Source organism: Elgaria multicarinata, chromosome 6 (assembly GCF_023053635.1).
Source record: "Elgaria multicarinata webbii isolate HBS135686 ecotype San Diego chromosome 6, rElgMul1.1.pri, whole genome shotgun sequence".
Lineage (NCBI taxonomy): Eukaryota > Metazoa > Chordata > Lepidosauria > Squamata > Anguidae > Elgaria > Elgaria multicarinata.
In genome coordinates, this window is record NC_086176.1 from 76,689,801 (window position 1) to 76,717,770 (window position 27,970).

Below are 27,970 nucleotides of genomic sequence, written 5' to 3' on the forward strand. Positions count from 1 at the left end.
TTTCTTGGCTGCGTTTCAGGGTAGAGGCCCTCACAATGCAGCTTACAACAATAAAAAATGCATAAAATTTTAACAGCAATAAAATATTTAAAATATTAAAAGCAATAAAAAGATGACTACAATAAAACAGCAATTAAAACAATATCTAATGGAGCCTGAGCTTTTGCCATGGTAAAAAATAAAATAAAAAAATTAAGGGCTTCTTGAAAGCTTGCAAGGATGGTGCATGGTGGACCTCGGATGGGGGTTTGGGGCCACCACAGAGAAGGCCCTCTCCGATGTGGACACCATGTAATTGCCCTCATAGGTGGGCAAAGGAGAAGGCCTCTCTTTCTGATCTTAAAGTGTGGACAGGTTGATACGGATGAAGGTTGTCCTTCAAGTAACTAGGTCCCAAACTGTCACTTTGTACATGAACTGGAAAAGGACACTATCTTGTTCTTTGCCTGAGGTAGCAAAATGTCTTGGGCTTGCTCTGGCATGTGGCACACACTATGTTTAGAGCAGTGGTGCTCACATCAAGATTCTTGCCCTTCTCTAAGGATCTAGAATTTAAACCAGACTATTTTTTCTTTTCTTTTCTAACTGCACTTGTGTACTTTCCCCCCACATACACCAAGGCTAGCAGCTGTATTTAACTCTCTGGCAAGTTTGAAGCAGATCTGGTCTGATGGCTCTGAGCTCTTTTTGTATCTCTCTGGGTAGGAATAACATCCCAAGCTGGATTTAAAACCAAACCAAACCAAACCCCTGCAGACAGCATGCACAGAGGAAGCAGGTGGAGAAACAGGGTAATGAGGCAACATATCTCTCTTACCCTGCAGTCACTTTTCCTCTTCGTTCATACATGCAGCTCAGCAAATCTAATAGAGCCTGAGCTTTTGCCCAATAGCATTTCTGATATTCAGCATCGTACACAGCACGACTCGATGGCATCTTGGGCTTTGTTTTGAACCCGAGATTATGTATTTTGTGGCAACCACGCACCCAAATAAAATATTTAAGTCCACGGATCCACAGAGCATGGCTTTATAAAAAGAAGAAGAGGGGGAGGGGGGCGTTCGGCTTCGCTGGAGATGCTTCCCTACTAGTTCAGCCTTGATAGAACGACCACAGCACGCATGCGCTAGCTTATTGTTGTTGTTGTCTTTTAAAGCCCACTTCTCTCTCAGACCTGACGTTCTGGGCTTGCGCAGTGCAAACCAGCCTCTCGTTGGCCCTTTAAGAGCTCTGGGAAGAGGTGGTGCTAATTTGCAGACGTGGCGCCGGCGCTGCTGAAGCGCTCCGGGCCGGGCCTGTCACCGCGGAGCTCGGAGAAGGGACGCTTCCGTGGAGGCTGTTGACATGACGCTGGCCTGGGGAGGGACAGGTACCGCCCGCCTCGCCGGCTTCGCCGCCGTTTCGGGCCAGTCGGGGGGTGGGGAAGGAGGACGGAAGGGCAGAGAGGGAGATGGGGACTGTAGTCCGTCCGTCTTTAGGCGTCTGAGACGGTTCCCTCCTCCCTCCGCTCCCTTTCCGGTGAGAAGTGCGGCCTCCTCCCTCTCGGTTCATTTATTTAAAGCGTTTCTGTACCGCCCTCCGTCAGTTCAGTTTCCAGGGCGGCGTACGGTCTTACACAGACGGTACAGGTAGAGTATAGAAAGTTGCGGGGCGGCGGCGCCCCGGGGCTGTTGTGCCTGACCCGGAGTTAGGGGAGAGCTTGGCTGCTTTCAGTCTGTGGCGCTGCCCTTTGCCCTCTTGTGCCCCACTTACAGTTGTGTTTGGGGGGAGGGGGGGAGGGAGCAAGACACGTTAGGAAGGTGCGTGGCTGTGGCTGTGCTGCTCGGCTACTAGGTAGCTCCTCTGGAGCCCCCCGGGTTTCCCCCGTCATAACAACATCCCCCGCTGCCGCCGCCACCACCTGTGGAATGGCTCTAGGTCAGCCTTCCCCCTCCTGTCGTCTTCCAGATGTGCTGGTCTACAGCTCCTAGCAGCCCCCACCCCAAACCAGTCCAACACACCTGGAGGGTGCCAGGTTGACAAAAGCTGCTCTAGGTTCTCCAGATTTCTTTCTGGCTCTGCTTCCTGGGTTTTGATGTGTGGCTTCCAGATGTTCAGCAGGTGTGCCTTCCTCCCCCACATCCCCCAAGTTGTGATGATGGGAAAGACTTCGCTGCTGAATTTACTGTAAAGGCAGAGGAGCCCTGCCAGAAAGTTGGCTACCTTAGATTGTCCATTTCCCTTTTGCTTTTTTGGTGAGACACCCAAATCCCCACGGTAGAGGTGGGGTTTGAACCCAGGTCTCATTGGTTCAAAACCTACTCCTTACCGGCTTCCTTTGGTATTTGGAGTCTGAAGTAGTTAGGATTGCTTATCTCTAGTAGGCATGCATGTTGGTGTCTTACCATTGTAGGAGTTCCTGCCCAGTTCCTTAATTGGAAGTCCATTAGCTTCTTGCTGAAACCTCTAACCCCTGAGATACTTTGCTTCTAACTCCGATTACTGGGGCTCGTCTACACGGGCACTTTGCCCCTGGATTGCTTCGGAGTGGTGGCAGGTGATCTACATGAACCAGCCGCTACTCTGAAGCAATCCAGGGGCAAAGCCCAGAAGCTCTGCACTAAAAAGACTGGAGCAAGGCTCCACGCCTCTGTGGAGCCCTGTTAAGAATAAATAAAATTCAAAGGAGAGGGGTTTAGAAATCCTGTTCCTCCCCCCTTGTTCCCCCCATTATATTTACAGCTAAAACAAACAAAACCACACATCAGTCCCATTTTTTCCTTAAAAATCCCACTGACCATAGAAGAGTGGGCACAGATGCTCCCAGGTGCCCCCCGGACCTGCCACGTGAGTAGGCAGGTGCAGCTGCCAGCACCTGGAAAGCCCTCAACTGCACTCCTTCCGATGTAGATAGTCAGAAGACCGTCTATGTGGTGGCGTTGCATGCCGCCGCGTGCAGCATTATCGTCATCGTCAAGATGAGGGCCTGGTTTTATTTAATTCCCAAACATGGTATTTCCTGGGTTTGTCATTTTTCTCTCACTTTACCCCAGCTCCAAAGTGTTGTGCAGAATAGATGCTGCCTCTCTAAACTGTGAATTTCTGTGATTTGGAACAGAGGTGGACAGACTTTAAGCTTGCAGGATCTACCTTGATTTTCATTAGAACTCCAAGATCCATTAATAGGAACCAGGTGCAAAATACTGGCTCAGGAGGGCATATTTAGAATGCAGAATGAGGTGCCTCTGAGCACGTGCTCAGCTCGGGAATTTGTTTTCAGAATTGGAACTGGAACTTGCAAGCAAAAACTTTCATGTCTAAATTTATTCCTGCTTCCCCCCCCCCCCCCCAGCCTTCTTGATTTTAACATCCTATTTTAGAAATCGGCTTTTTGTTATTGCTGTTCTTAAACTAATGGGAGTCACAAACTGTTACTGATCTACTGCAAATCACTCAACTCTACCAGTAGATCCCGCTGTACCAGTAGAAACCAATCTACCTTCTGCTCACCCCTAGTTTAGAGGAATATGTGTAGAGCAGGAAGCTGAATGGGTGCTTAAAATGATGTCATATTAGTCACAGATATTGTATGTAAATTAGTACTAAAGCTGGAATGACTTGTTTAAGACTCGTTGACCTGTTTTTCTTCTCCTTCTATTGTTAGAGTTCTCATGACAGGATGACAGGAAAAAGCCAGAATTTCAATTTCCAGCTTCCAGCTGTAGTGCAGCCTACAGTGGATAGCCATGCATATCCATTTGGGAATGGTATTAGTTCTGATAGTGACGTGTTGGAAGATGAAGTGGAGGTCTATGAACTGCGGCCCCGGGGAAGGGAGAAAGTCCGAAGAAGTACATCAAGGGAAAGGATGGATGATATTGTATTTATAACCAAGGAGATACAGGAAGGAGATACATTAAATGCAATAGCTCTTCAGTATTGTTGTTCAGTAAGTCTGTATGGAACTCTGTCCAGTGCAATTCATTCAGATGGACATATATAGATTGGAAGGCTGTTGCTTTGCTGTTATGCTGCGCGCGCACACTAACACACACATGACTAAAGGGTTTATATTATAGAAGCAACTCAAAGGGTGTCTTCATGCAACCCAGGATATGCTGTACATATTGATTTAATGTACTTGTGACAAGTGGTGGAGCATACAGTGAAGTAACTTCTAAAACCTTAACCAGGTTTTAGTGTTCCCTCCCATCTAACGGCTAGCAATATTTTATGATGCCACAGAAGGTTCCAAAACTTAATTGATGATAGGGGTTAAAAAGTCTTGGCTGTTATGTGCAGATAACAGATAATTTGATAAAAGTATATTTATATGCAGGCATGCATTCAAGCTGAAGTGAATCATCCCTAGGAACTGTAAGAGCCACATTGTTGCAGGTCTGAGTAAACCAGTATGCCTGAGGTAGCATACAACTGCTATATTCTCAGATTGACTTGTAGCTAATTTTAGTTTTCCAAAATGCATGCCCCTTAGGTACAAATTATATGATATATAGAAATGCATGCAACAGTTCTTTGACCCCTTCTAACTATATAAATTACTATTCCTTTGAGGGAGATTCAGAGAAGAGGCAGCAAGTGCATTTAAATGTGAGTGGTTGCATGTGGAACACCACATTTTAAGCCCCTAAGAGTCCTCACCTTTCCCTGCCCTTCCAGGAAAGAGAAAAGAGTTCCAGAATAGCTTCTTGTCTGAGGGAAGTTGGCCCTAGGTAACCTCAACTCTTGCTGTTGGCTGGGCTCTCAAATTTCAGTGTAGTTGATTTTCAAGTAGTCAATTTCCCCTGAACTTTTCCTGATAAACACAGTAAGCCAAAAGGATAAAGGAAAAAAATAATAGAACCTAGCCAGCAACCAGACCATGGCATGACTGCTTCTCTCAGGCAAGGAACTATTCCTAACTCCTTTGATTCATGGGGGTTCTTTCTCCTTGGGTGAAAAGAAAAAACATAGAACAAATGTTTTCAGACTTTTCTAAATTCCTTCGTACAATCTGAGCTGGCCATGTGAGCTACAGTAAGATGCAGCCAGACTTTGTGCCAGTATTGATATTTATTTATTTAAATTCAAGTTATAATTTGGAATTAATCCTAGTTGTTTCAAAGGGCTAACTTGATAGATGATAGATAGATAGATAGATAGATAGATAGATATGAAACTAATTCATTCTATTGTAACTCTTATGTTTCAGGTAGCAGATATCAAAAGGGTGAACAACCTTATCACAGATCAGGACTTCTTTGCACTAAGAGCTATTAAAATTCCAGTGAAGAAGTTCAGCCTATTGACTGAGACACACTGTTTTCCAAAAAGCAGGCAAGTTTCAAGAACTGCCTCTACTTCATTCTCTGCAGAATTCTCAGATACATCACTAGCTACTGAGCAATTTTCCTCCACTGAGACTGTTGGTAACTTCTTGAAAGAAGTAGATCGTGATATTGAACAAATAGTGAAGTGTAATGCTACAAAGCGAGAGAATCTGAATGAAGTTGTTTCTGCCTTAACAACCCAACAATCAAACTTTGAGCCAGATGGTAACCACATCAAGCAGAAAGATCCTTATTATGGAGCAGACTGGGGAATAGGATGGTGGACAGCAGTAGTAATAATGGTCTTGGTGGGCATAATAACACCTGTTTTTTATCTTTTGTACTATGAGGTTTTAGTTAAAGTGGATGTCAGTCACCATTCTACAGTGGAATATTCATCAGTTACAGCACCATCAAAACCATTAGAAAATAATGTAATGAACTAGCATCTTTCATGAACATTGAAGTTTTTATTTTTACATGCTAAAGGTCTGGCCATCCATTCAACATATTCTGCAAAGTGAAAAGAACAACAGGACCTGCATGGAAATAGGATGTAGCTATCTTTGAGATGGTATTTAATAAGAAGCACATTTGTTATCTTGCTATGTGTATGGAAGAAGTTACACTTCAGCAGAGGAACTGTTAAGTTCAATATGTTGCTAACTTGAATACAGATCACCTGGATCTGCCACAATACTTGGATTTAAGCTGCTGTAGTCCTATTGAAGTTAATGGGACTAAATACAGTTTAAATGGAAGTACCTTAAGTTAGTGTAAACTTCAAAAAGCCTTTCATCATGTTTGCTGAAAACATGAATCTTTAGTCTGGATGTATTGTGAGTATGAAACCTTTCTGTATTCCAAAAAGACACACCGTTATCTTTCATCGTAAGTATAATACTGGGATTAGAAATAGTTTGGCTTATCAGATGTGCTGAACAAGTACAGTTCTCTGGGCTGCTGATCTACATAGTCTACTTTGACAATGCTATGTAGAGTACTATATCATGGAAAGAGACTAATAGGACTAACTGCATGTTGCATGCAGAGATGTTCAACAGTGTTCTGACAAAGTTCTTTTCTGTTTTTTTAAACAACTTTGGGAGGGGAAAAACTTTTCAGCAAGGAAAAGGTATGCTTAAGCCTTTCCCTACTTGTAACCTCATTGCCCTCCCCCAACCCCAGTCGTTGGTCATCCCAGGTTGCCCCTGGGATCCCCTGGTTGTCATTTAGATGCACAGGGACAATCCAAGGACTACCCCAGGATATAGGGCTGGTGTAGACATGCCCCCTGTTTTAAGCTGAGTGCTATTTTGGCATACATAGGTCTACTTTTCTGAGTAGTTTACTCTTTTTATGCCATTATACAACCTTCTGTTTTCTGCACACTTTTTGATGTGCTCCTCTGAATCAGGGCTCAAGTGTGTTTACATGATATGTAATGCTAAAGTGTACATCATGTAAAGTAACATGTTCAGATAAGTGAAATAATAGAAGCAAAGATTAATCTTTAATTTCCCCCTTCAGGTAAAAGCTTTAGCAACTGTTTAGTTACTTACAATTGAACAATGAAAACTAGTGTGACTCTTTTAAGCCAAACATACATAGAGGAAAAAATAGTAGTTAGTAATGCTAGAGCTGCTTCCCAATCTTCCATGGAATTGGTAGTCCTCATCTACTGTATCTTGCACATAGAGTGGCACCCCTATATTTACTTTCTGGATGCATTATTCTTGTTCATATCTCTGGGATTTTGTACCAGAGAACTTAGCTAGCATACATGTGTTCCCTTACCATTCTTAACCTTGTATGAAACTGACAAACACTTCCTGACATCCCCTCTGCTCTCTAGTGGGTGGAGGGAAGTAGTACTGTGTAAACCAGAGTGAGGTGCATGCATTACATTTTGAGAGAAAAGCAGTTTTGCCTTTGAAGATGGCTGGCTTGGGACTATTGTTGGGGCAGCCACTGAAGTCTATTACTCTATTTAAAAAGAATAACTGAGCATAAACAATGCACATTGAAAGAGACACCATCAGATGTTCAGCTACACATTGCTTTCACTAGGATGCCTATGGCACAACTAGTCAAACAAGTATCATTTTTATGTGAGACCAGAGCTGGATCAGGTGGCAGCAGAAGAGACAAGAGTGGAGTTAATGTCCATAGCAAGAGCTGCACAACTAGATGAGTCCCTTCAGCTAGCGGAATACTAAACCTTAATTATCCCAGGTGGTGTTGGTCCTTCTTTCTCTTTTTTAGTTCAGCTAAAATTCAAAATCAATTGCCCTCCTGTCTTCTCCAGGCTTCCTCTTATCAGCTAATCAATGTTATTTAAAAAGCAGACCTATTGTCATCTAGAAGCACCCTAGGAAACCTATTCCATCATGTTCTAAAGAGGGAAAGAATACTGGTTCCCAGTGATAGCTCATGCATGTGGCTAGCCTGCAAGAAAAGAAACAAGTGAAATGGAGGGAATGCGAAACTACGAGTTGCATATGTCCACTCCCAAAATTTAAAACATTTTTGGTTATACAATCGACAGATCAGTGGAGTGGAATGCCAAGCACAGACAATTGACAGAAGAACTTTAGAATAAAGGAAGTTATAGGCCTAGTAGACTATTTAGAAATGCCGTCTGTCTGAACTACCTTGAGTTGTTCTTGAGTTACTGGGACATGCAATTGGTGTCCCAGAGCTATATTTTTCTGGTAATTACTTGAATTGAGATGTTTTGAAAACCTAATGTACAAGACAGCAAAATAATCGCATTATCAGCATAGTATTATGTACCAAAAATACAATTTTGAGATTCATCGTAGCTCCAGAGCCTGTGCCTTATTTATACAATTTAATAATTTAAACCATTGTATTTTGTGAAAGGATGAGTAGTACACTCATGAAATGGAAGGTCTTTCTGAATTATTAGAAGAAGGGTGGAGGGAAGAGCACCAAAAATGTAAGCAAAAAGAGGGAGAGACTAGCTCTGGTGCAAGGATTCTTTATTTTTCTTGTTTAAAAAAACTTTTTTTGTTTAAAAGATTTTTTTTTGTAAAAAAGCCCAATGTTTCGGATGTAGGGAATCCTTCTTCAGGGGCTGTTTTGAGATATTAGCTGGTAAACAACCGTGGTAAGCTGTTTTATCACGCAACTGTACTGACGGTTTCTCTCAAGTTTTCGCTCGTCAGTGCAAGGGAGTCGCTTCTCCAAGCTGCAACAAAAAATCAAAGTTTTTTTTAAACAAGAAAAATAAAAATCCTTTCACCAGCACCAGAGCTAGTCTCTCCCTCTTTGTGCTTTCTGATTTATTACCATCAGCATATGTTTTATTGAAGACACTGAAATATTTTATGTGTACATCTGGAATTGGCAGTGACATTACTTCTCAATCTACATTGACTTCCCTTCAAGTGTGCTCTTGCTATATGTATTGCTGTTTTCCAAAATATTCTGTTGCAGTCTTAAACACATGTGGGGAACCTGTGGTTTGGAAAAGGGTCCAAAAGTTAAGTTACAGAAAAATGAGGTCTAAACTGTGCATTTGAGTGATGCTACTGACACCTTGACACATCAAACAGTCCTATCTTAAGCATGTCTTTATTTTAATGGCAGTACAGATTACATGTGTTCTTAGGATTGCCACCTTGAGTATTAAGAAGTTCCACTGAAGAAAATGGGGAAAAGATTGAGGTTCAGGATAACAGATTTCTAATACAATACTTGGTTGATCAGGCAGTCGGCTCTTAATCTGTGTATTGAATCATGAAAAGAGTTTATTTAATTGATTATTCTAGGGGACACTGCCACAAATGTTCTTTGCATAATGAAATATTTTGTAAGTTTCAGAATTTATAAAAAGCTTTTGACCAGAATTTCTTTGATGGAATTGAAAATTCAAAAGGAAAAGTACAAATAAAATATATATTTTTTACTTTTGCTTAGAGTGATGAATTTACAGCATGAATTGTAGAGTTCATAGTATGAATACTTAATGGTGGGCTACACATGTGTTTTCTAAACTCTCTAAAAGATGCTGTGATCCAAAGAGCTACTTCAGGTACACCAGAAAGCTTGGATGTCCATGTTGTGAATAGATGACCAAAAGAATATCAAATAACTTTTGAGACTTTTACAGGTTTTTTGAGCAACACTTTCTCAAGTCTAAAGTCAGATGTATAGAACTAATTGGATGATTCTTTGAATCCTAATTAGAAGTTATAAGTACTATTAGTTGTCAGTATTTAGCTACAAACTGTTGTAAAAAGAAACCCATTAATATTTTTTAAAAGTGCAATTCAGAAAGCGTATTTTCCTTAAAAAGACAGTGCCAAACATTTTGGCGATAGAGTTACCAAACAACAGGAGCAAGCTTCATTCGCAAGCTTCACTGGGGACACTGCAAGGCCATGTGTTTGTTTGAGTGGCCCTTGTAATATCCAAGCCCTCCCGTTCAACTTGCCTTCATGACGGGTATTCTAGTTGTGAAATATACCACTCTAGGATCTGTCGAGGTGCTCTGATCAATTAGGCTGCTTCATAAGAAATGAGCTATGCTGGATCTGACCAAGGGTCCATCTAGTACAAAATTCTGTTCACACAGTGGCCAGCCAGCTGTTGACCAGGAACCCACAAGCAGGACACTGTGCAATGGTCCCAACACCCATGTTCCCCAGCAACTGGTGTATATAGGCTTACTGCCTCTGATACCAGAGGAAATACATAGTAATCAGAACTAGTTTCCTTGATAGCCTTCTCTGCCAGGAATTTATCCAACCCCCTTTTAAAGCCACCCAAATTGGTGGCCATTACTACGAGCTCCATCACGCTTACTTTTTTCATCCAGTTTTCCAACTAACAGGTTGGAAAATGTTTCATACCATTCAATTGGAAACAAGTCCAGACCATGTGATTTCCCTATCAGCCCTTGGAGACTTGGGCCACTTGTAACAATACAATCAACTTAGTTTGTTTTTTAAAACATCTCTAATGGGTCCCGACAATCTTTTAAGCAGGAGATGTTGTTTTTGAGTTTAAATCCTTTGGGCCTTACAGATTACCTCTTTTGTTGAGCTCTCAAAATCAGCAAGTACAAGTAAAGACCATTAAAAGAAAAAGGGGGCTACACCTACTTGACTCCATCAAAGCTGTTGCACTACAACCCCTCCATTCCCCTGGAGACTTGCAGATGGTGAGTTGGAATGTTTCCTGGAAGTATTATAAGACTTACTCATTTTTGAACCAGCTTTCATTGGACAGGAATAAAATCAGTTCTGGCAATTTGAGTTGTGATCTATTGTCCAGTAACTAAATAGGAAGTTCAGTGAATATTTTATTTGCTTTATTAGCAACCGTTTTAGGCAGTGGTATTTGGCCAAAGCGCTCTTTATGGGGTAAGATCTAAAGACAGACAAAATAATACAGATTTAAAACTACCACCACCACCGATACTTCTCAGAAAACAAGCCGCTAACTTGGGGCGGCCAGTGGTTCCCCAGCCCTGTCATAGTACTACACCAGATCCCATTTTCAGTAAATGCTTTATTATTTTAAGGCCAGTTTGTATACTTTAGCACATACATTTGTCTTCCCCTCGCCGCAGGATCGGCAATGCAGTCATTTGATGAGCCCAATATTATGTTAAGGGGCACATAATAGTCCTATAAATTAATTTGGTGAAGGAAAACATGGTATGGAGGGAACATCTGAGCACTTCAATGGGCTGCCAACACAATCTTTTATTCCATCAATAGGGACTGAATTTGCAAGCCACTTTGAATTTGGGATTATCACACACTCCTATAACAGCAAGATCAATTTAAATAATCTTTGTTAGTCTTCTGAGACTATATTCTTCCATAATTTGAGGTAACAGAAGTGTGTGCTTAGGCCATCTTCAGATTATATTTTCTAAATGTTGAAACAGCCACAATTTCAATAAGTTGCTTCATCCATGTTATCGTCACTGCCGACTCCATAGTCATCTCCATCTTCAAAATAGGAAGCAATGTAGTCATTCTCCTAAAGGAAAAGGTATTGGTTCAATGTACTGTAAATCACTATTGGCACAGACACATGGACGCACATAACACAGAAACACACAGTCGTAGATATATAAACTACAATCCAAGCCCAAGGGAGTAACTGGCCATATTCACCCAGTCTATTTACCCATAATGCACTTGAAAGCCAACTGATTATATCATTTCCATAAGAGAAACATCCCCTGCCCTGTTACAAGTTGCAAGGCAAAATATAGGGGGCATTTGTGTAACTGTTGTCTTACATTTAAATAGTGATTAAAAACAATCTTCCAATTGTGTAATGGGACTTTCCCCTACTCTCTTCCTCATTGTCATTCTGGAGGATCCCCCAACCTTCAAGAGTAAATTTTGAGGACACCTGGGAAGGAGTTGCCCTTCCTTCCCATTCTGCTGACATAAGCCATTCCTTTGGCAGGCGGACCTAATTGGATATAACCCAAAATACTTTAAAAGCCTATATCCGTAGTTAAAGAATTACTATTTTACTTCTTTCCTGACAGGCAAAGTTAATGGAGAAAAGGCAAGATGCTGATTGTGTTACTATGCCTCTATGGCATCTCAAGATATCACAATACTGCATCAAATATATTACTTTGCAGCTGAATGTGGCAGGAAAACAAGTTTGCTCAGAAACTGCTTGAGAGGAGCACAGCAGCAGCAGTGTTCATGGCCACTCTTGCTGAGTGTCTTTGCAGGCGATCGTAACCCATGCTGGAGCGACAGACGACACACTGATCCACCAAAGGCAAAACAATCCTTACTGCAAACTGTGGGTTCCCAGGGTGCCTTATTTGGAGGAAATAGCCTACCACAGGTGGGAAAAGGGTCACAGACGACATGGTAAACCATCATGGGTTAAATAAACCATTGTGGTTTACTTAACCATTGTGGGTTAATGTGTTATCTGAACCCCGTCAATACCTCTTCATGCTCCTCTTCATCATATTCCTCTGGCTCATTTTCTTCTTCCTCATCTTCCTCTTTATCCTTGCCCTTTTCTTTTCCTTTTTCCTCTTCATCTGACTTTTCTTCATCTCCTTTCTTTTCCAACTCCTGTTAAAGACAATCAGCACATCATTTGAAATTCCAGCTGAGTGGTTTTGCTCTTCAAATGAACGAAGCAAAGAACTTAAGCACTTTGTTGCAGGCTGCCTGGCACAATCCCTAGACAGTTCTGACATTTAGCTTGATCTCACCATATAAAATGAAATGCTAGTCGTTTTCCAAATGGGAATGATGAGTGGTATCATTTCCTAATGTCCTATAGTCAAGGATTAGAAAAATGGCATGTAAACAATGGGAAGAGATAAGGAAAAGTGTTGCTTAGCATTTCTCTCTTAAACAGATTATCTTACCCCCAAAGGAAGTTGTAGTCCACCAAAATCTGGAAGGCCACAAGTTCTGCAACCCCTGTTTAATTATACTGTTTGGTGTTCAAAACCTTCCTTTTTGATCATATGCACAACATTTGTTCATGCCATTTGTTCTTTTAATTACCATTCTGTCACAGACCATAACATAAAACCACTGCAAGGAAACCACCAGTCAAGCCAAATATGTGCCCTAAATCACTACCTAAGCCTCTAGTCCTTCCGTCGGCCCACCCATGCTTGCAGCCTTGCAAAAAGAGCACAATCCTATGCATCTTTAGACAGAAAAAGTCTTAAAGTTCCCATGCTAGCTAAGAAATGCTGGGAGCTATATGACTTTTTCTGTCTAAACATGCATAGGATTGCACCATAAATCTATTTTTTACATTTCTGTTGACAATGAAACTGTATTCCCAACAAAGATGAGTACTGCATAATGAAAACTAAATAGAGGAAAATGCATTGTATATAACAGGCCTTACCTCTATCTTTTTCAGTACATCCACATTAGTTTTAGATGCTGCAGTTTTTGCCTGTTTCGGTTTTCCACCTGCTAAAGTAAAAACCTCTTACCCCTGTACTCTTCAGAATTCAAGCAAAGATAGTATGTTCTTTACTCATCATATAAGTGACATAGCTCCTTATGTGGATACCATTGAAGCAGGAAGAGTTTAGTATAGTAATAAATAAAATATTTTGTGGAAAACAAGTAGAAAAACTTATATGTACTTTAGTTCTGGCAGATTCCTTGAGTAAAACTATACTTAAAATGGAAAAAAGCTATGAAAGCTTAAGGCTCTTGTTAGCTGGTTGATTCTTCCTCAAGGCCGTTACCATCAAATAAATTATTTCAGAATTATAGATCACTTACAAAACCATCTTCAAACTTTCCAAATGCTAGAATTTAAAAGGAATATTCAAAATATTTTAGGTTAAAAAAAGCCTTACTAATTATTCCTCTTTCTTCTACCACTCAACATTTTTATCATCCCTCTCCCTGGAAAAGCAAGCATAAAAACACACACAACTTGCCCCCCGCCCACCCCAAATTAATACTAAGACAACATAAGTGATAGTCTACTTACTATGCATCTTACCTTTTTTAACCCTTTTCTTTGGTTTCAGCTCCCTTGGTAATCTTCTCCAATCTTTGCAAAAATACATTGAAGTTTTTATTATTACTTTTTGACTGAAAGACCTGGGCCTTGCTATTTACTGTTTTACTCTGTACAGCACCATGTACATTGATGGTGCTATATAAATAAATAAATAATAATAATAATAATAATAATAATAATAATAATAATAATAATAATAATAATGTACAGGAGTAAAACTATGTCCAAAGGCATTCGGTTCAGGACATTCACAAATCCGAATTTGTCAAACAATTTAAGCACACAAAAACAGTCCTGCTGAAGTTAGTGGATCCAGGGGATCATCAGTGGATTTGTTGCCCATGATGGTTGCTGGTGCACCAGTTCTGGCCATCATCTCTCCTTGCATTACAGAATGTGGATACACATACGTAGTAGTATCTTCATTGAGCACAGCCAATATTTTGAACAGTCTCTTGTGAGGCAACCAAAGGGCTTGGCCTGCAGGCTGCTTATTGAGGTATAGGGCGCTACAGCTTGCATTCCGGCACAATGCAAGGTGCTGATTTTGATCTATACCACCCTAAATGACTTTGAGGGGAGAGTCAACAATTGTCACACCACAATCACAGCCCTTCAGCTTTTCAAATAAGTGTGACAAGAGCAAACACAGAAGTATGCCTGGTGGACTTCTGAGAAGCAGTTCTTTCCTTGGAAAGGTGTGAAATTTGGGACAGAATTTACCAGCTGTGAATGAGTGTGTGCATAAATGCATTTTTTAAAAAAAATATCAGTCAGGAGAGCTATAAACCGGAATTATCAGGAAAGCTATAAACCTAAATAAAGTTAGGCAAGTGTTAACCTACTCAAAGACATTTTAAATGGCATCTAATGGCTCAAAGGAAGAACCATGTAACATCCCCTGCCCGCAAATGAGCTCTAAATCTAAACAATGGGGGGGAAATTCAACATTCTAGGAGAAAAAAAATTCAACTGGAATTTATGTTCTCCTACCTGGAGTCCATTCTTGGTCCTCATCATTTATCTGCAAGTATTTTTTGCTGTATCTTTCAACAGGTACAAAACCTGGAGACAAAAAACTAGAATAGTTAGATTCGTTGGCCACAGATCCAGGCAAAACCAATACAATACCAAAATATGCAAAAGGGATTCTTTTTTTAAAAAAAACACCTTCCACTTTATTGAAGACAATGTTTGTGGTTTTGCTTACTGAGCAAAATGTTGATATTATAGGAGTAATCACATGGGTGTTCCTTTTCTTATATGCAAGATTAGGACCATATAACAAACAGAATTAGGAGAGATGTTTAAAAAGTTCTGCAGCGGACAAGCATGGGGGAATCCAAGAAGCATCACATTGCTTAAAAAGGCACAATCTCATCCTGGAGCTCTGACTGACTGGAAAAAGGAGAGACTCAGAGCTTCTCTATACATAGGAAAAATCCTGCAGCCTTACTGGGTCTTTCGTCTTCTGCAGTCTTTTCGCGTTCACGATGTGCTCCTTTACATGCAACCATGTGATTCTGAATGGAAAACTTCCCTTCTCAGCAAGGCTCCACTGCATTTAGTGGCAGATTATAGTGCAACACTGACTTTACACACTGGGGAGATTCCGCGATATCCCAGTGATAACTTTAAATATTGCACTATCTCCAATCTTTTTAAAAGTGAGATTACTGGGGGATAGCACAGGAGACATCCTGGATGTTGACAACATTGTATAATGGAGCCGCAAACGTCCATGAATGGCCAATCCCAAGTGTGCAATAAATCTCTCGTTTAGAGAAGCCCTCAAACACCAGGAGGCAATATTAACTGTGGTATCCTATAGTTGCAAGGAAAATGTCTGCCTTTTGTTCAAGGAGCTGGTTGAGAAAATATGTATTTGTTAGGCATACCTCACTTCTTAAAGCCATGAGAAGACCACAAACTAAAGGGTTTAGTTTGCTTTGGATTAGAGCATACCCTGGAGACTAGTGATTTCTTTGTAAACAGAGCAAATAATACAAGCAGAACAAGTAGACTCCTGTAGCAGGCAGCACAACTGTCAGTCCTGCAGCTGATTATCAAAGAAAGCAAAAGCCCCCTAAGTGCTTCTACTGCAGAGATGCTACTCCATTCAAACTGCCTTCTTTACTCTCATACCCACACTCTGCAGCGGACTGGTCTTAGACCATGCCATGCAAGTAAATTGCTGCCTCAAGATAACTTGTCTCCCATTCATGGAACATCAACTGATCATCCCTGACTATTAGTAAGCGATGAGCTGGATAGTCATCCAAGAGCCATGTCAACTTTTATAAATAAAAGGGGGAAAAATGTGTGCCTCCAATTTTAATCCAAATATTTTCAGTTGTGTTAAATACACTTTCCCATAACTATAATGAAATGTTTAAAACACAGTAAGCAAAAATTGACTCAAGTATCATTCTTTCATGTTCCTAAGTACTTACAATCACCTTGTACAAATCTGGATTTAAAGAGCAGAAAGAATAACTTCTAGGCTCACCCAAGAACCTAGTGCTGCTCTTCCGAACTACTGATAGTTAAACAATTTCCACAAGCAGTCCTTCACAGAATAAAATGATATGACAAACTAACCTTGATCTTCCTCATTTTTGGAAATAAAATAAGGTGTCTTTCTCATGGCTCCTCTAAGTTCTTGTTTTAAAGCCAAAAGGTAATCTTCGCTTTCTCCTATCTTCAGTGGGATTGGTTTGAAATCTGTTTTCTAGGTAAAGAACACATATTGACAATATAGTGGTTTAAATCCATTTAACAAATAAACATATGCAGCAAAAAAGAAAAGTTCCATCCTGCCCTACCTTTCACTCCAGAAGCAGAGAAACCCCACCTATATAGAGCAACATTTCCCACTGTGGTGGCCTCCAGATGTTATGGACTACAACTCCCATCAGCCTCATATTGGGAAAGGTTGCTATAGAGCAAGTGGGATGGCCTACTGGGAATTTCTATTACTGCTGTCCCCTAAATCCAACTCTTTTGCCAGTTCTGAGGATGGGAATAGAAGAGCTGGCAAGATACCTTCCAAGGGTATAGCAATAAAGGTTTGTTTTAAAAGGGGGAACAGGAAGCGTGCAGAAAAATATAGTCATAAATAGGAAATGGAAACTATAGATGTAACTGTCAATACACATTTGTAGTATTGAACCAATTTGACCATTGGTTCCTCCTGCCCAACACCCAATTATAGAATTATAGTTCTGCAAAAAGGATAGACGTTTCCACACAGAATTTATAGCACATCCATACTACAATTAACTAGGCTCCTAGAGAAACTAATTGTATAAACTATGCTAAAAATGGTGTGGGACACAGTTAGACTGAAATTACACAGGGTTAAATAACACTGTATGAGAGGAATTCCACTTGTACAACAGGACTGCCCCTTGCTTTCCTCCCCATAGCAGCCCCACACGCCTACCAAGTCTGCTTCGGAGGGTCCTTTTCCCCTGGAGCAGATCTGGGGCCATGTGTATGTGTGGGAAAAGGCTGTGGGGAGGGGAATCCATTCTACCAGTGGTTTCCATTCTGACTGCAGTTAGCCAGCATTGGATACAACTCACAGACATTTAAAGAGTCCTGTATACGCTCTGTAAGGTAAGGCAGCAGCAGAAAGCCAAATTCTCTCTCTCCTATGCAGGTTATACCTCATGACTGCTGCTCTGTGGAAGTTGGTTGACTTGTAGAGTTCCTTCCCTCAAAAGAAAGAGATTTCCTCCTGAGCTTTATACTAGGTAAGAGGCCTAGTCTTTCTACTTCATCCAGGCATCTTCTATGTCAAAACACAGAAGGGCTCATACACAAAGAATGGCGTTGGGTTCCAACTGAGCTATGGAGTGCCGCAGGGCACCATCTTGTCCCCAGTGTTATTTAACATCTATATGAAGCCGTTGGGAGCGGCCATTAGGGGATTTGGAGCTAAATGCCATCAATACGCTGATGACACACAGCTCTATCTCCCTGTGACAACTGAACCAGGTGATGCTGTGCAAGTCCTGGACCAGTGCCTAGACTCAGTAATGGGCTGGATGAGGGCCAATAAACTGAGACTGAATCCTGGCAAGATGGAAGCCCTGTGGGTGAGTGGTTCCTGAGTCCGGGAGACAGGCTCATTGCCTGTTCTGGATGGGGTTGCACTGCCTCTGAAAGAACAGGTTCGTAGTTTGGGGGTACTCTTAGACCCATTTCTGTCGTTGGAGACTCAAGTAGCCGCCACGGCTCGGAGTGCCTTTTACCATCTTCGGTTGGTTCGCCAACTACGGCCTCTCCTGGACAGGGATAGCTTGACCACAGTGGTACAGGCATTGGTAACCTCAAGATTGGATTACTGCAACATGCTCAATGTGGGGCTGCCCTTGAAGCTGCTCCGGAAGCTGGAGCTAGTGCAGAATGCTGCAGCTCGGCTGTTGTCTGGAGCTGCCCCTTTCTAGCATGTAACTCCTCTGCTGAGGGAACTGCACTGGCTGCCTATTCGCTACCGGGCCAGGTTTAAGGTTCTTGTACTTGTGTACAAAGCCCTAAACAACTTGGGACCAGGATACCTGAGAGAGCACCTTCTCCCTTACCAACCTGCCCGATCATTGAGGTCATCCGAGGGCCTGCTCCTGGTGGTTCCACATAGATCCATCCTCCGACTGGAATCCACCAGGGGAAGAGCCTTCAGCGTGGTGGCGCCCCTCCTGTGGAATTCCCTGCCTCTGGAGGTCAGGCAGGCGCCAACCTTGTACTCCTTTCGGCACCTCCTGAAAACATCTTTATTCCAAGAAGCCTTTCTTTAACATGCAGCCTTGGATTTCTGTTTTTGCTTCTTTTAAATCTTGTTTTAACTGTTTTATTCTGTTTTTATTTTCATTTTACCTTGTACACCGCTCCGAAATTTTTCAATGGGGTGCGGTATATAAATATTCTAAATAAAATAAATAAACTGTCAGCTTTTTGGTACACACCTGTGCCCAATAAACAACGGGACTCAGGTCAAGGCAGTGAGATGGGGAGAAGAAGCAATCCTGCTCCCATCACAAAGGGATCAGCAACCTGATCTTAACCATGTTTACTTGGAAAGTAGGATATATTGCTTTAAACAGCACTTACATATAAGGAAGTATGATTACGACTGTGGCATTACAGCAGCCCAATTAAATGCATATTTATTTGGAAGAAAGACTAAATGACTTACTGGGTGGGACCCACGGTTTGCTAAAACAACCTCACTCCTTTAATTGCAAAATATAGTTTTACACTGCAGGTCTCAACTTTTAGACATTCCCTTCTTAATAACCTTGTCAGTGTGTCTGAATCTGAAAAGGATGCTTCTCTAACAATGACAGGAGCACCACAGGCTAAAGCACAGAAAGTGCAATGACATCTTTAATCATTGTCACGGAACAGCGGCAAAGGACCTTAGGCCTTCTTTTATGCCAGAAGCCCAACTGCAAGCGGCTCAGTGATCTGAGTGAAACAATGCAGGAAACACACACACACACACACACACACACACACACACACACACACACACACGCTCCAGCCCCATATACAACAAGACTGCAATCCTATGTATACTTACCTGAGAGCAAGCCCTAAGGAGACTTCCAAGTTATCATGCATAGGATTGTGCTGTGATGCTACTATTTTGAGGTTCCTGGGAGAGTATCCCAGTGGCCATAGGATTTGGGGAATCTCCTCTGAGGGCGAAGTGAACAGTCCGCCCTCAAATAACTCCTCCCAGCTGTCAATGATACTTCTGCAGCTGGTTCCAATGTCAGAAATGAGAAAAGGAGGCATGCTAGGAGGTGGGTCAGGGGGCATGCTGGGAGATGATATGGACCCACAGTAGTCATTGTCTCCGGCCTGTCCCCACCGCTCTTCACCTCAAACTAGCTGCTGATCTACGCCAGTCCTGCACCTAGTGTAGATCAATTCCCTCCCACTGAAAACAAAAGGAAGGGTATACGCTTTTTTTAATGGCCTGTGAAAATAAATCAGCAGAAATGCTGCCCCTCCCTCCCTCCCTCCCTCCCTCCCTCCCTGCCAGGCTCATGCTGGTAGGGCTTTGGAACCTTCTAAGTTGCTGATGTCGGAGTTCTCCACACCAAACAGTAGAATTGCTCTGTTAATGGTTTATTATGGCAAGAGCTAAAACTATGTGCCCAACAGTGACCTCCCATGCATATGATAAAGTAGAAACATCCTGTAAAGACTCTTGCTGTAATAAATCTGATAACCCTGACGGTGCCAAAGCACTGTCATATTACAGACTTATTTGGCTACTTTGCAGGGATTTATTTCATTCCGGTAACAGAAACTGTTAAAACGAACAGGGATGGATACATCGGTAGGATGCGCATGCATCTTTGTTATGTTTCATTTTGAAAAGATCTAGTCGATTGGGAAAATTGCAGGAAGGGTTAAAGTAGGCAACATCCATACCTCAGTGGTAGAGTACATATTCGAGGTTCAAACCTGGCATGTTTACATTGTTTGAAGAAGAGTTGTGAAAGGTCGGATCCTCAAAAGCCGTTACCAGTAACCGAAATTATTCTTCTATAGGGCTAGATGGAGTCATGTTTCTAGCGCTCTCTTTCTGTCCAAACTATAGCACAAGCAGAATACTATCAATGCTCATTGCCACAACATGGCTTTGCACTTTTGCTCGATGTTCACACCACCATTACTGCACTTATTGGGAGTCACTGTCAAACTGAATTAACTATTACTACCAAGCTTTTTTCCTCCTCTCTCACAATCCCTTTTCTTGTGACCCAGTTGACATGATCACCACAGCCCACTATGGCTTATTTAAACCCTGGTGGGTTGCAGCATGTGCTGGGCGACTTTTCAATATTCAAGCCGCAATTGCAGCTTGTCATGATATCTAAACTGCTGAGGGATGGTTGCTGACGTGGCTAACAAACCAGCCACAACCCTGAAATAGCCCATGGGTTCTGGGAGGTTTATTAACTATGTCAACAACCCATCCTCACCAGCTTTGGACATCACAACAAGCCGCAGTTGCAGCCCGAATATTTAAAATGACTGCCCACCAGCACTGTAACACACAGTGACTTAAATAAGCCACGGCAGACTGCTGGATTATGCAAACCAGCCCTGTGTCTCATGGCTTTTTAGATTGTAACCCTTAGGACAGGAATTGTCTATTGATTCTTGTCAGCCACTCTGGAAGCCTTTTGACTGAAGAGCAGGATAAAAATGCTTTGACTAAATGAATCAAATTATAAATGCTAGGGATCCTGCTTGTTGTGGGTGGGCGGGAGAGATGCTCGTTGCCTTCTTGTGGGCAATGGGGAGTGGGCAGGGGGAGATCAACCCGAAAAAGACACAATCTCTATTCGGTTTGCTTGCAGAGGCCTAGTACACAGGAAATTGGAAAAAAGGGCAGGACACATTTTTAATAGAAACAGAGGTTGCACAGATTGATATGTTTTATATGGATTGTTATGTATTATATGGAACTTTCCACACATCACGCAGCAGGTACGGGGCCTTGCTCTCTCAGCCAACTTGTATAATAGGAACCTCACCTCTCCTTCATAAAAGTATACTAAGAACTTCTAACCTCATTACACTAAGAAAATGGAGAGGAAGAGAATCAGTATTAAAGTGACCTGGTTCCTGTCTGGGTTATTTAACCCATGATGAACCACAGCATATGCAAGCACCACTTTGCACATCCAACCACCACACAGGGTTGTCGTGTCATGTGAACCCAGCGAGTGTGGGTTATGCGAGGGTCTAGGGTTATATGGGAGTTATTTAACCCTTGCCGGGTTTGCATGACACAACAACCTCCATAGGAGTTGGATATGTAAAATGGCAGCCGCACGCACCATGCATGCACTGCAGCCTCACCCTGGGTTAAATAACCCACAGTGGGCTGCCCACTGTGTAGCAATTCTTTATTTCAAAAGTAAAGTGGGTGTGTCACACCCTTGGACTGAACACAACACAGAGAGAATTATTCCTGCCTTTCTATGGTCAAGATTCCTGGAAAAGGAAGCAAGCCTCATGTTCTAAAACAGCCCTCCCCAATCAGTCCACTTCCATAGGTATTGGAATGCAACACCCATTATCCCCACCCCGGGAGTGATGAGAGTATGAGTCCAACACTTCTGGAGGATGCCCAGTTGGGGAAGGCTACTCTAAAGCATTAACCTTCTATGCAAGGTATTTTAGTTTCTTTCCTTGAATTTTCAGTTTTTATCATGGTGTTGGGTAAATCTCTAGTCCTTTTACTTATGAAGAGATACAAGGACAAATGTGCAGCCACTTTTCAACCCAATTCACATCAAGAAATTATTTTGCCCCTGGGTTACAGAGTTCTGACTAATGAATGCAAAGGCAATCAAATATCCGACAAGCCCTTGACATTGTTTCCATTGCATCAAGATCAAACAACTTGAAACACACCCAACTAGCTCTATCTAAGTTTTGGTCAGTTTTGCGCTGACTTGTATTAGTTCCACAAAGTCTCCTTATGTTCCCCTACCACATCCACAAATCATCTAGGTATGGACATGGGCCATTTATTTCCAATACTACTATGCTCTTGATATTTTCTCATTGTTTATACATGGCATGCAAGTAGAAAGCTTGAGCCAAATGGCAGTGTGTGGTTTGGAAGTATAGCCATTTGCTAGATACTTACAGGATACAGTGGCGGAGGCTGGAATACCGCTTCAGGTAGTGCTTCACCTCTAACAAAGCCAATAGCTTCAATGTTGAAGGTCATGGAAGCACGCCCTCTTCCTCGGCCCTTGCCGGCCATTTTGAATGACTGAAAAGAACAGCTTTCATTTAGTATTTCTTGTGGGGATGCACACAATTTAAGAAAATATAAACTCAGACCGGAATATTGCTTTTAAAAAGCACGTAAGATACCATTACAAGTTGCTTTAAGAAACATACATGCACATTTACTACTAATGATCAAGCTAGCTGTGTGAACAAAAAGCCCCAAACAGGGAACAGTTAAGAACCGAGGATTTGTATGCTGGTTATAAATCTGTTGATTCTATCAGTATGTGGCATCCTTTTGGTTTTAATGTAAACCATTACACATCACAGAAGGGCACCATGTTATCTCAAGAAGGACGACTTCCCAACATCCCATTCTTACACATATTTTTGGGGCAGGACAGGGAGGTAAATCCTAATGAGTTCATCAAAACAGTATTCTTTCATATTACATACTGAAGATCAAGAAAATTATTCTATGCAGACTGACTTGAAGGCAAGTGATACTGAGTTTCTGACCAGTGAACATGTTTACAACTGGGCAGTAAATCTGGGTTTGTTGACCTTTACCAATCAAATTTGATTAATTAATTAATTAAGATCATTGCTGCCTCCTAACTGCATTGATCATAGTATAAATTTACAGTCCTGTGCATAGTTAAATCAGATTGTTTCATTTGGCAATGTTTCAGGCTTTAGCACTTAGTAGCTTACTCCCCTGCTTGCACATTTTGGGCAACACTGGTCGGAAAACCGAGTTTTTATTTATTTATTTATTTATTTCATTTCTATACTGCCCTATAGCCGAAGCTCTCTGGGCGGTTCACAAAAATTAAAACCATGAAGAGCATAATATAACAACCAACAATTTAAAAATACAAATACAAAATACAATATAAAAAGCACGACCAGGATAAAACCACACTACAAAAATTGATATAGGTTAAAATATGAAATTAAAACAGCAGAGTTTAAATTTAAGTTAAATTAGGTGTTAAAATACTGAGAAAATAAAAAGGTCTTCAGCTGGTGACAAAAGGAAAACAATGTAAGCGCCAAGCGGACCTCTCTGGGGAGCTCGTTCCACAGCCGGGGTGCCACAGCAGAGAAAGCCCTCCTCCTAGTAGCCACCTGCCTCACTTCCTTCAGCAGGGGCTCACGAAGAAGGACCCCTGTGGATGATCTTAAGGTCCGGGCAGGCACATATGGGAGGAGGCGTTCCTTCAAATAACCTGGCCCCAAGCCGTTTAGGGCTTTGAATGTCAATACCAGCACTTTGAAATGGGCCCGGACCTGGACTGGCAGCCAATGAAGTTGTAGGACTGACATAATATGATCTTGTCGGCCAATCCCTGTTAGTAGACGGGCTGCCCTGTTTTGTACCAGCTGAAGTTTCCGGACCGTTTTCAAAGGCAGCCCTACATATAACGCATTGCAGTAATCCAAACGAGAGGTTATCAGAGCATGGATAACTGTAGCTAGGCTATCTCTGTCCAGATAAGGGCATAGTTGGTAAATCAGCCCGAACTGATAAAAGGTGCTCTTTGCCACTGAGTTCACCTGTGCTTCAAGTGACAGTTCTGGATCCAAGAGCACCCCCAAACTACGGACCTGATCCTTTAGGGAGAGTGCAACCCCGTCCAGGATAGGGTAAACATCACTTTGCCTTACAGATGAACCACCCACTAACAGTACCTCCGTCTTGTCTGGATTGAGTCTCAGTTTGTTAGCTCTCATCCAGTCCATTACTGTGCCCAGGCACTGGTTCAGAACAGCCACTGCCTCACCTGGGTTTGATGAAAAGGAAAGGTAGAGCTGGGTATCATCCGCATATTGGTGACACCTCAGTCCACATCTCCGGATAACCTCCCCCAGCGGCTTCATGTATATGTTAAACAGCATGGGGATAAAACAGAGCCCTGTGGAACCCCATGGCTTAGGAGCTATGGCACAGAGCAATAATCCCCCAGCACCACCTTCTGGAATCGGCCATCCAAGTAGGAGCGGAACCACTGCAACGCAGTACCTCCAACTCCCAGCTCAGACAACCTATCCAGAAGGGTACCATGGTCGATGGTATCGAAAGCCACTGAGAGGTCCAGGAGAACTAACAGGGTCGCACTCCCCCTGTCCCTCTCCCAGCAAAGGTCATCCCACAGGGCGACCAAGGCAGTTTCCGCTCCAAAACCAGGCCTGAAACCTGATTGGATCTAGATAATCTGTTTCATTCAAGAGAGCCTGGAGTTGTCCTGCAACCACCCGCTCAAGCACCTTGCCCAGGAAAGGGATGTTCGCCACCAGCCTATAGTTTTTAGCATCTCCCCGGTCCAGGTTTGGCTTTTTTAGGAGTGGTCTGATTACCACCTCTTTTAAAGAGGCCGGCACCACTCCCCCTCTCAAGGAGGCATTTACAACCTCCTGGACCCAGCTGGTGATCCCCTCCTTATTTGATGTAATAAGCCATGAAGGGCAAGGGTCAAGCACACAGGTAGTTGACCGGACTTGGCCAAGCACCTTGTCCACATCCTCAGGCCTCAATAAGGTGCAGTCCTATGTAGGACCGAAAAATGTCCTACAACTCCCAACGTGCCCCAGCCAGTTGTAGGTCTAAGCATGCATAGGACTGCACTCTTAGTCAATCAACATCCCCACCCCCCATCTTAAATGTCTCAACACAGGTTCAGGTATTACATCTTTGCCTTCTCCTCTTTTTCGCTTACTAATCCTTTTAGAATTAAAATTTTCAGTATCACCTATTGCAATTACAGAGCCTAGGGATGTACCATTTAGTACAATAAAATATGATTTATTAAAAAAGGATTGAAAGGATGAAGGAAGTGATCACCATTGGTTTGCGTGGGGGAATGGCTGCATCCCCCCAAATGCAAACCTATGTTTCCTGTTTCTGTTGATTTGCATGGATCGTGGGGCCTCCACTCCTGAAAAGAGCTGATGGGGACAACCGCTACCCTACCAGCAAGGACCCGCAGGGAAACAGGGTCCTTGCTGGGAGGGAGGGCAATTGGGATAATATGCAGAGGAGGATTATGTATGCCGCCTTAGGTTCCTTGGAAGAAAATAGGCGGGATATAAATGTAATAAATAAATAAATAAACAAACTCACTAAACCTCACCAAAGCAGTGTGGGGAGCGATGGGATACACAACTGGGACCTCCTGGAATAGCCAAGCTAATACTGCCTTTGCTTTCTGCACAAAATCCAAGGAAAATCTCAAAGTACTGAGGTATTTCTATGGGGCTGGGCAGCTCTCAGGGAGGGAAATTCAAACTAACCAATCCATAGCCTGGATGGACTTGGTCATGGATCCTCCAGGTGTTCTCTACAGTACTTCTTTTACATAACCTGTGTTATGGGGGAGAGGGATGTGAATTGAGAGAGTCAGCCTGGGATATATAGACATGTAAATTTGGGTGTCTAGGCTGGCCACGTTCATTGATCAAATCTATTTCTAGAAAGATAAGCAGGGGAGGTTTGGTTTGTCACACTCGAATACAGGTTAATGGAAACAGATGCCCCCATCGAATTGCATACCAGGATGGTGCTAAGGCTGTTGCATACCAGGATGGTGCTAAGGCTGAATACGCACAAAATGGCTGGTGGAGAGCAGTAGAGGCTGGTGGCGCCAATGTCAGTTGAGCGCTGAATCTGTTTCAGGTTCTGATTGAAACACAGTGTAGATTCACCATCCCACTGACATCAGAGCCACCAGCCTTCCCTGGTGAGGAGCAAAAGCACTCCTTCCTCCAAAAGATCCTTAGGGCAACAGGATCCTTGCTGGGAGGTAGAAAGGTTACTCCTCACCAGCTGTTTTCAGGGTGTAACCTTTCTTTCTTCCCCATACAAATAGGGATATAAGGATTTTGTTAAATCTGTCCAGTCTGCATTTCATAGATTATGACGCCATTCATTCTGTCATTCGCTCATTCACACAATTGGCCCGCCATGCTCCATCTTTGCAGGCCTTAAAAATGTTTTATTTTACCATGGCCTTCTCATGAGGAGTACTGTTCTTGTTCTGGATGATTTTGTTAACTTTTATTGTTTTACTTGCTACCTTACAGTGTATGTATTGCTTTTAATGTTTTAAACTGTTTTTATGTATTGTTTCAAGCTGCCTTGGGACAACTTCTGCCCTGAAAGGTGGTCAAGAACTGAAATAAATAAATCACTGCAGAAGTTGAAACCACACACCCTTTAAAAGATGGAGGTGCAGCGCTCAGGCCATCTACACCTGCAGAAATTGAGCTACTCTTCTGTTCTTCTAAAAGAAGTCAGATGATAGGTGAAACATGGCACTAACCACTTAAAGTGGAAGCACCTTAAGTGCTGTTGAACCACATGGAATTGGGTTTTTTGGCGGGGGAACATGCATAACATAGGACTGAAGATATCTATGCACACCAAGGCTACAATCCTATACCAACTTACCTAGGAGTAAGCCCCACTGAACGTAATGGGGTTTACTTCTCAGTAGACATGGACAGGACTGTACTGTTACTCACACATAAACGCCATTTGTTCATATTCTCCAATATGCCACAGATGAAAAGAGAGAAAAAGGTAACATTCCCCCCTTCTCGCAGCAATGACACCCTCCCACCCTCTTTACACAATGTGGAGGCCTCATCTCTGCCTGCTGTACATTACGGAGCGTAACCGCTTTCTAGACAAAACGAAACTCTTAAGAACGTTTTATCTTACAACCCATCCTGTTACAGAACAGCTGCAACTCATTTAGCAGCATTTACTATCTGCACAGGGCAGGCGAGTGTGGGCACATGCATTTGGTGGGCATTTACGAATCAAGATGCAGCTGCTCTTCCTCGCCCTTTTAAAACTCCTAGAAACCCAAACAGGCAAATAGCGACAGTGCTGCTTAAACAGGGATAAGGCGGGTGCAAAACCAAACCAAGCCAGGGACAGCTGTGAAGCATATGGGACTCACTTCGTAAGAAGCGTGCAGCGTACGATTGCAGCCTTAACCAAACTCGCCTCCCGAAGAAGCATCCACACGTACAAACGACCCTCTTTCCGTGCTTCCCAAGTAAGCATGGGGAAGAATAATAAGGGATTCAGCAGCATATCAAACAGCAAAATCGCGTCTTTTAAAGCTAAATAAAACACGAGCTACCCAGAGCACTTTGCAGCTTCTTCCATGCGTAGCTGCAGCCTCACCCCTATCAGCTCAAGCCCGAACTCTCCACGTGCAGCCGCATTCCCAACTTAAGCCAAGCCCGCTCCTTTCGTTCCCGGTGACGCGCTACCGCAGTGGGCAGGGACAGGGCGGAGATCTCTCGCTAGGCTGATCTCGTCCAGCTTCAGCGGCTCGGTC

At 42.6% G+C, this 27,970-nt stretch overlaps 2 protein-coding genes across 8 annotated transcripts; one reads left to right on the top strand and one right to left on the bottom strand.

The window, feature by feature from the left end:
* Nucleotides 1-1,206: 1,206 nt before the first annotated feature.
* On the top strand, nucleotides 1,207-9,243 carry LYSMD3 (LysM domain containing 3). The gene is made up of 3 exons (XM_063129617.1): nucleotides 1,207-1,369; nucleotides 3,644-3,928; nucleotides 5,192-9,243. Exons 2-3 carry the CDS (start codon nucleotides 3,659-3,661, stop codon nucleotides 5,753-5,755), a joined length of 834 nt encoding a protein of 277 aa, XP_062985687.1. The 5' UTR covers nucleotides 1,207-1,369; nucleotides 3,644-3,658; the 3' UTR covers nucleotides 5,756-9,243.
* Nucleotides 8,478-27,930, bottom strand: POLR3G (RNA polymerase III subunit G). Of its 7 annotated transcripts, none has more exons than XR_010025601.1 (9): nucleotides 27,584-27,930; nucleotides 22,528-22,656; nucleotides 16,443-16,572; nucleotides 14,835-14,906; nucleotides 13,821-13,871; nucleotides 13,206-13,276; nucleotides 12,275-12,406; nucleotides 10,890-11,330; nucleotides 8,478-8,523 (listed from the first exon to the last, which is right to left on the bottom strand). XR_010025601.1 is itself a non-coding variant. In XM_063129620.1 (9 exons), the coding sequence occupies exons 3-9, from the start codon at nucleotides 22,645-22,647 to the stop codon at nucleotides 11,244-11,246; spliced, it is 663 nt and encodes a 220-aa protein (XP_062985690.1). In that variant the 5' UTR covers nucleotides 22,648-22,656; nucleotides 27,584-27,674; nucleotides 27,770-27,930; the 3' UTR covers nucleotides 10,833-11,243. The 7 variants fall into 7 exon arrangements, 6 of the variants coding, with proteins under 6 accessions (XP_062985690.1, XP_062985692.1, XP_062985689.1 ...); XM_063129620.1 differs by lacking the exon at nucleotides 8,478-8,523 and having other exon boundaries at nucleotides 10,833-11,330; nucleotides 27,584-27,674; nucleotides 27,770-27,930; XM_063129622.1 differs by lacking the exon at nucleotides 8,478-8,523 and having other exon boundaries at nucleotides 10,833-11,330; nucleotides 27,814-27,930.
* Between the last annotated feature and the right edge of the window lie 40 nt (nucleotides 27,931-27,970).

What these genes read in the sequence shown, in the direction of transcription:
- POLR3G (XM_063129622.1), bottom strand. Translation starts at nt 22,647, where the DNA reads ATGGCCGGCAAGGGCCGAGGAAGAGGGCGTGCTTCCATGACCTTCAAC. An exon ending in CAAAAATGAGGAAGATCAAG is followed by an intron (nt 14,907 to 16,442) that starts GTTAGTTTGTCA and finishes TTTTGTCTCCAG; the next exon opens with GTTTTGTACCTGTTGAAAGA. An exon ending in ATGAAGAGGAGCATGAAGAG is followed by an intron (nt 11,331 to 12,274) that starts GTATTGACGGGG and finishes CTTTTCCTTTAG; the next exon opens with GAGAATGACTACATTGCTTC.
- LYSMD3 (XM_063129617.1), top strand. Translation starts at nt 3,659, where the DNA reads ATGACAGGAAAAAGCCAGAATTTCAATTTCCAGCTTCCAGCTGTAGTG. An exon ending in CTCTTCAGTATTGTTGTTCA is followed by an intron (nt 3,929 to 5,191) that starts GTAAGTCTGTAT and finishes CTTATGTTTCAG; the next exon opens with GTAGCAGATATCAAAAGGGT.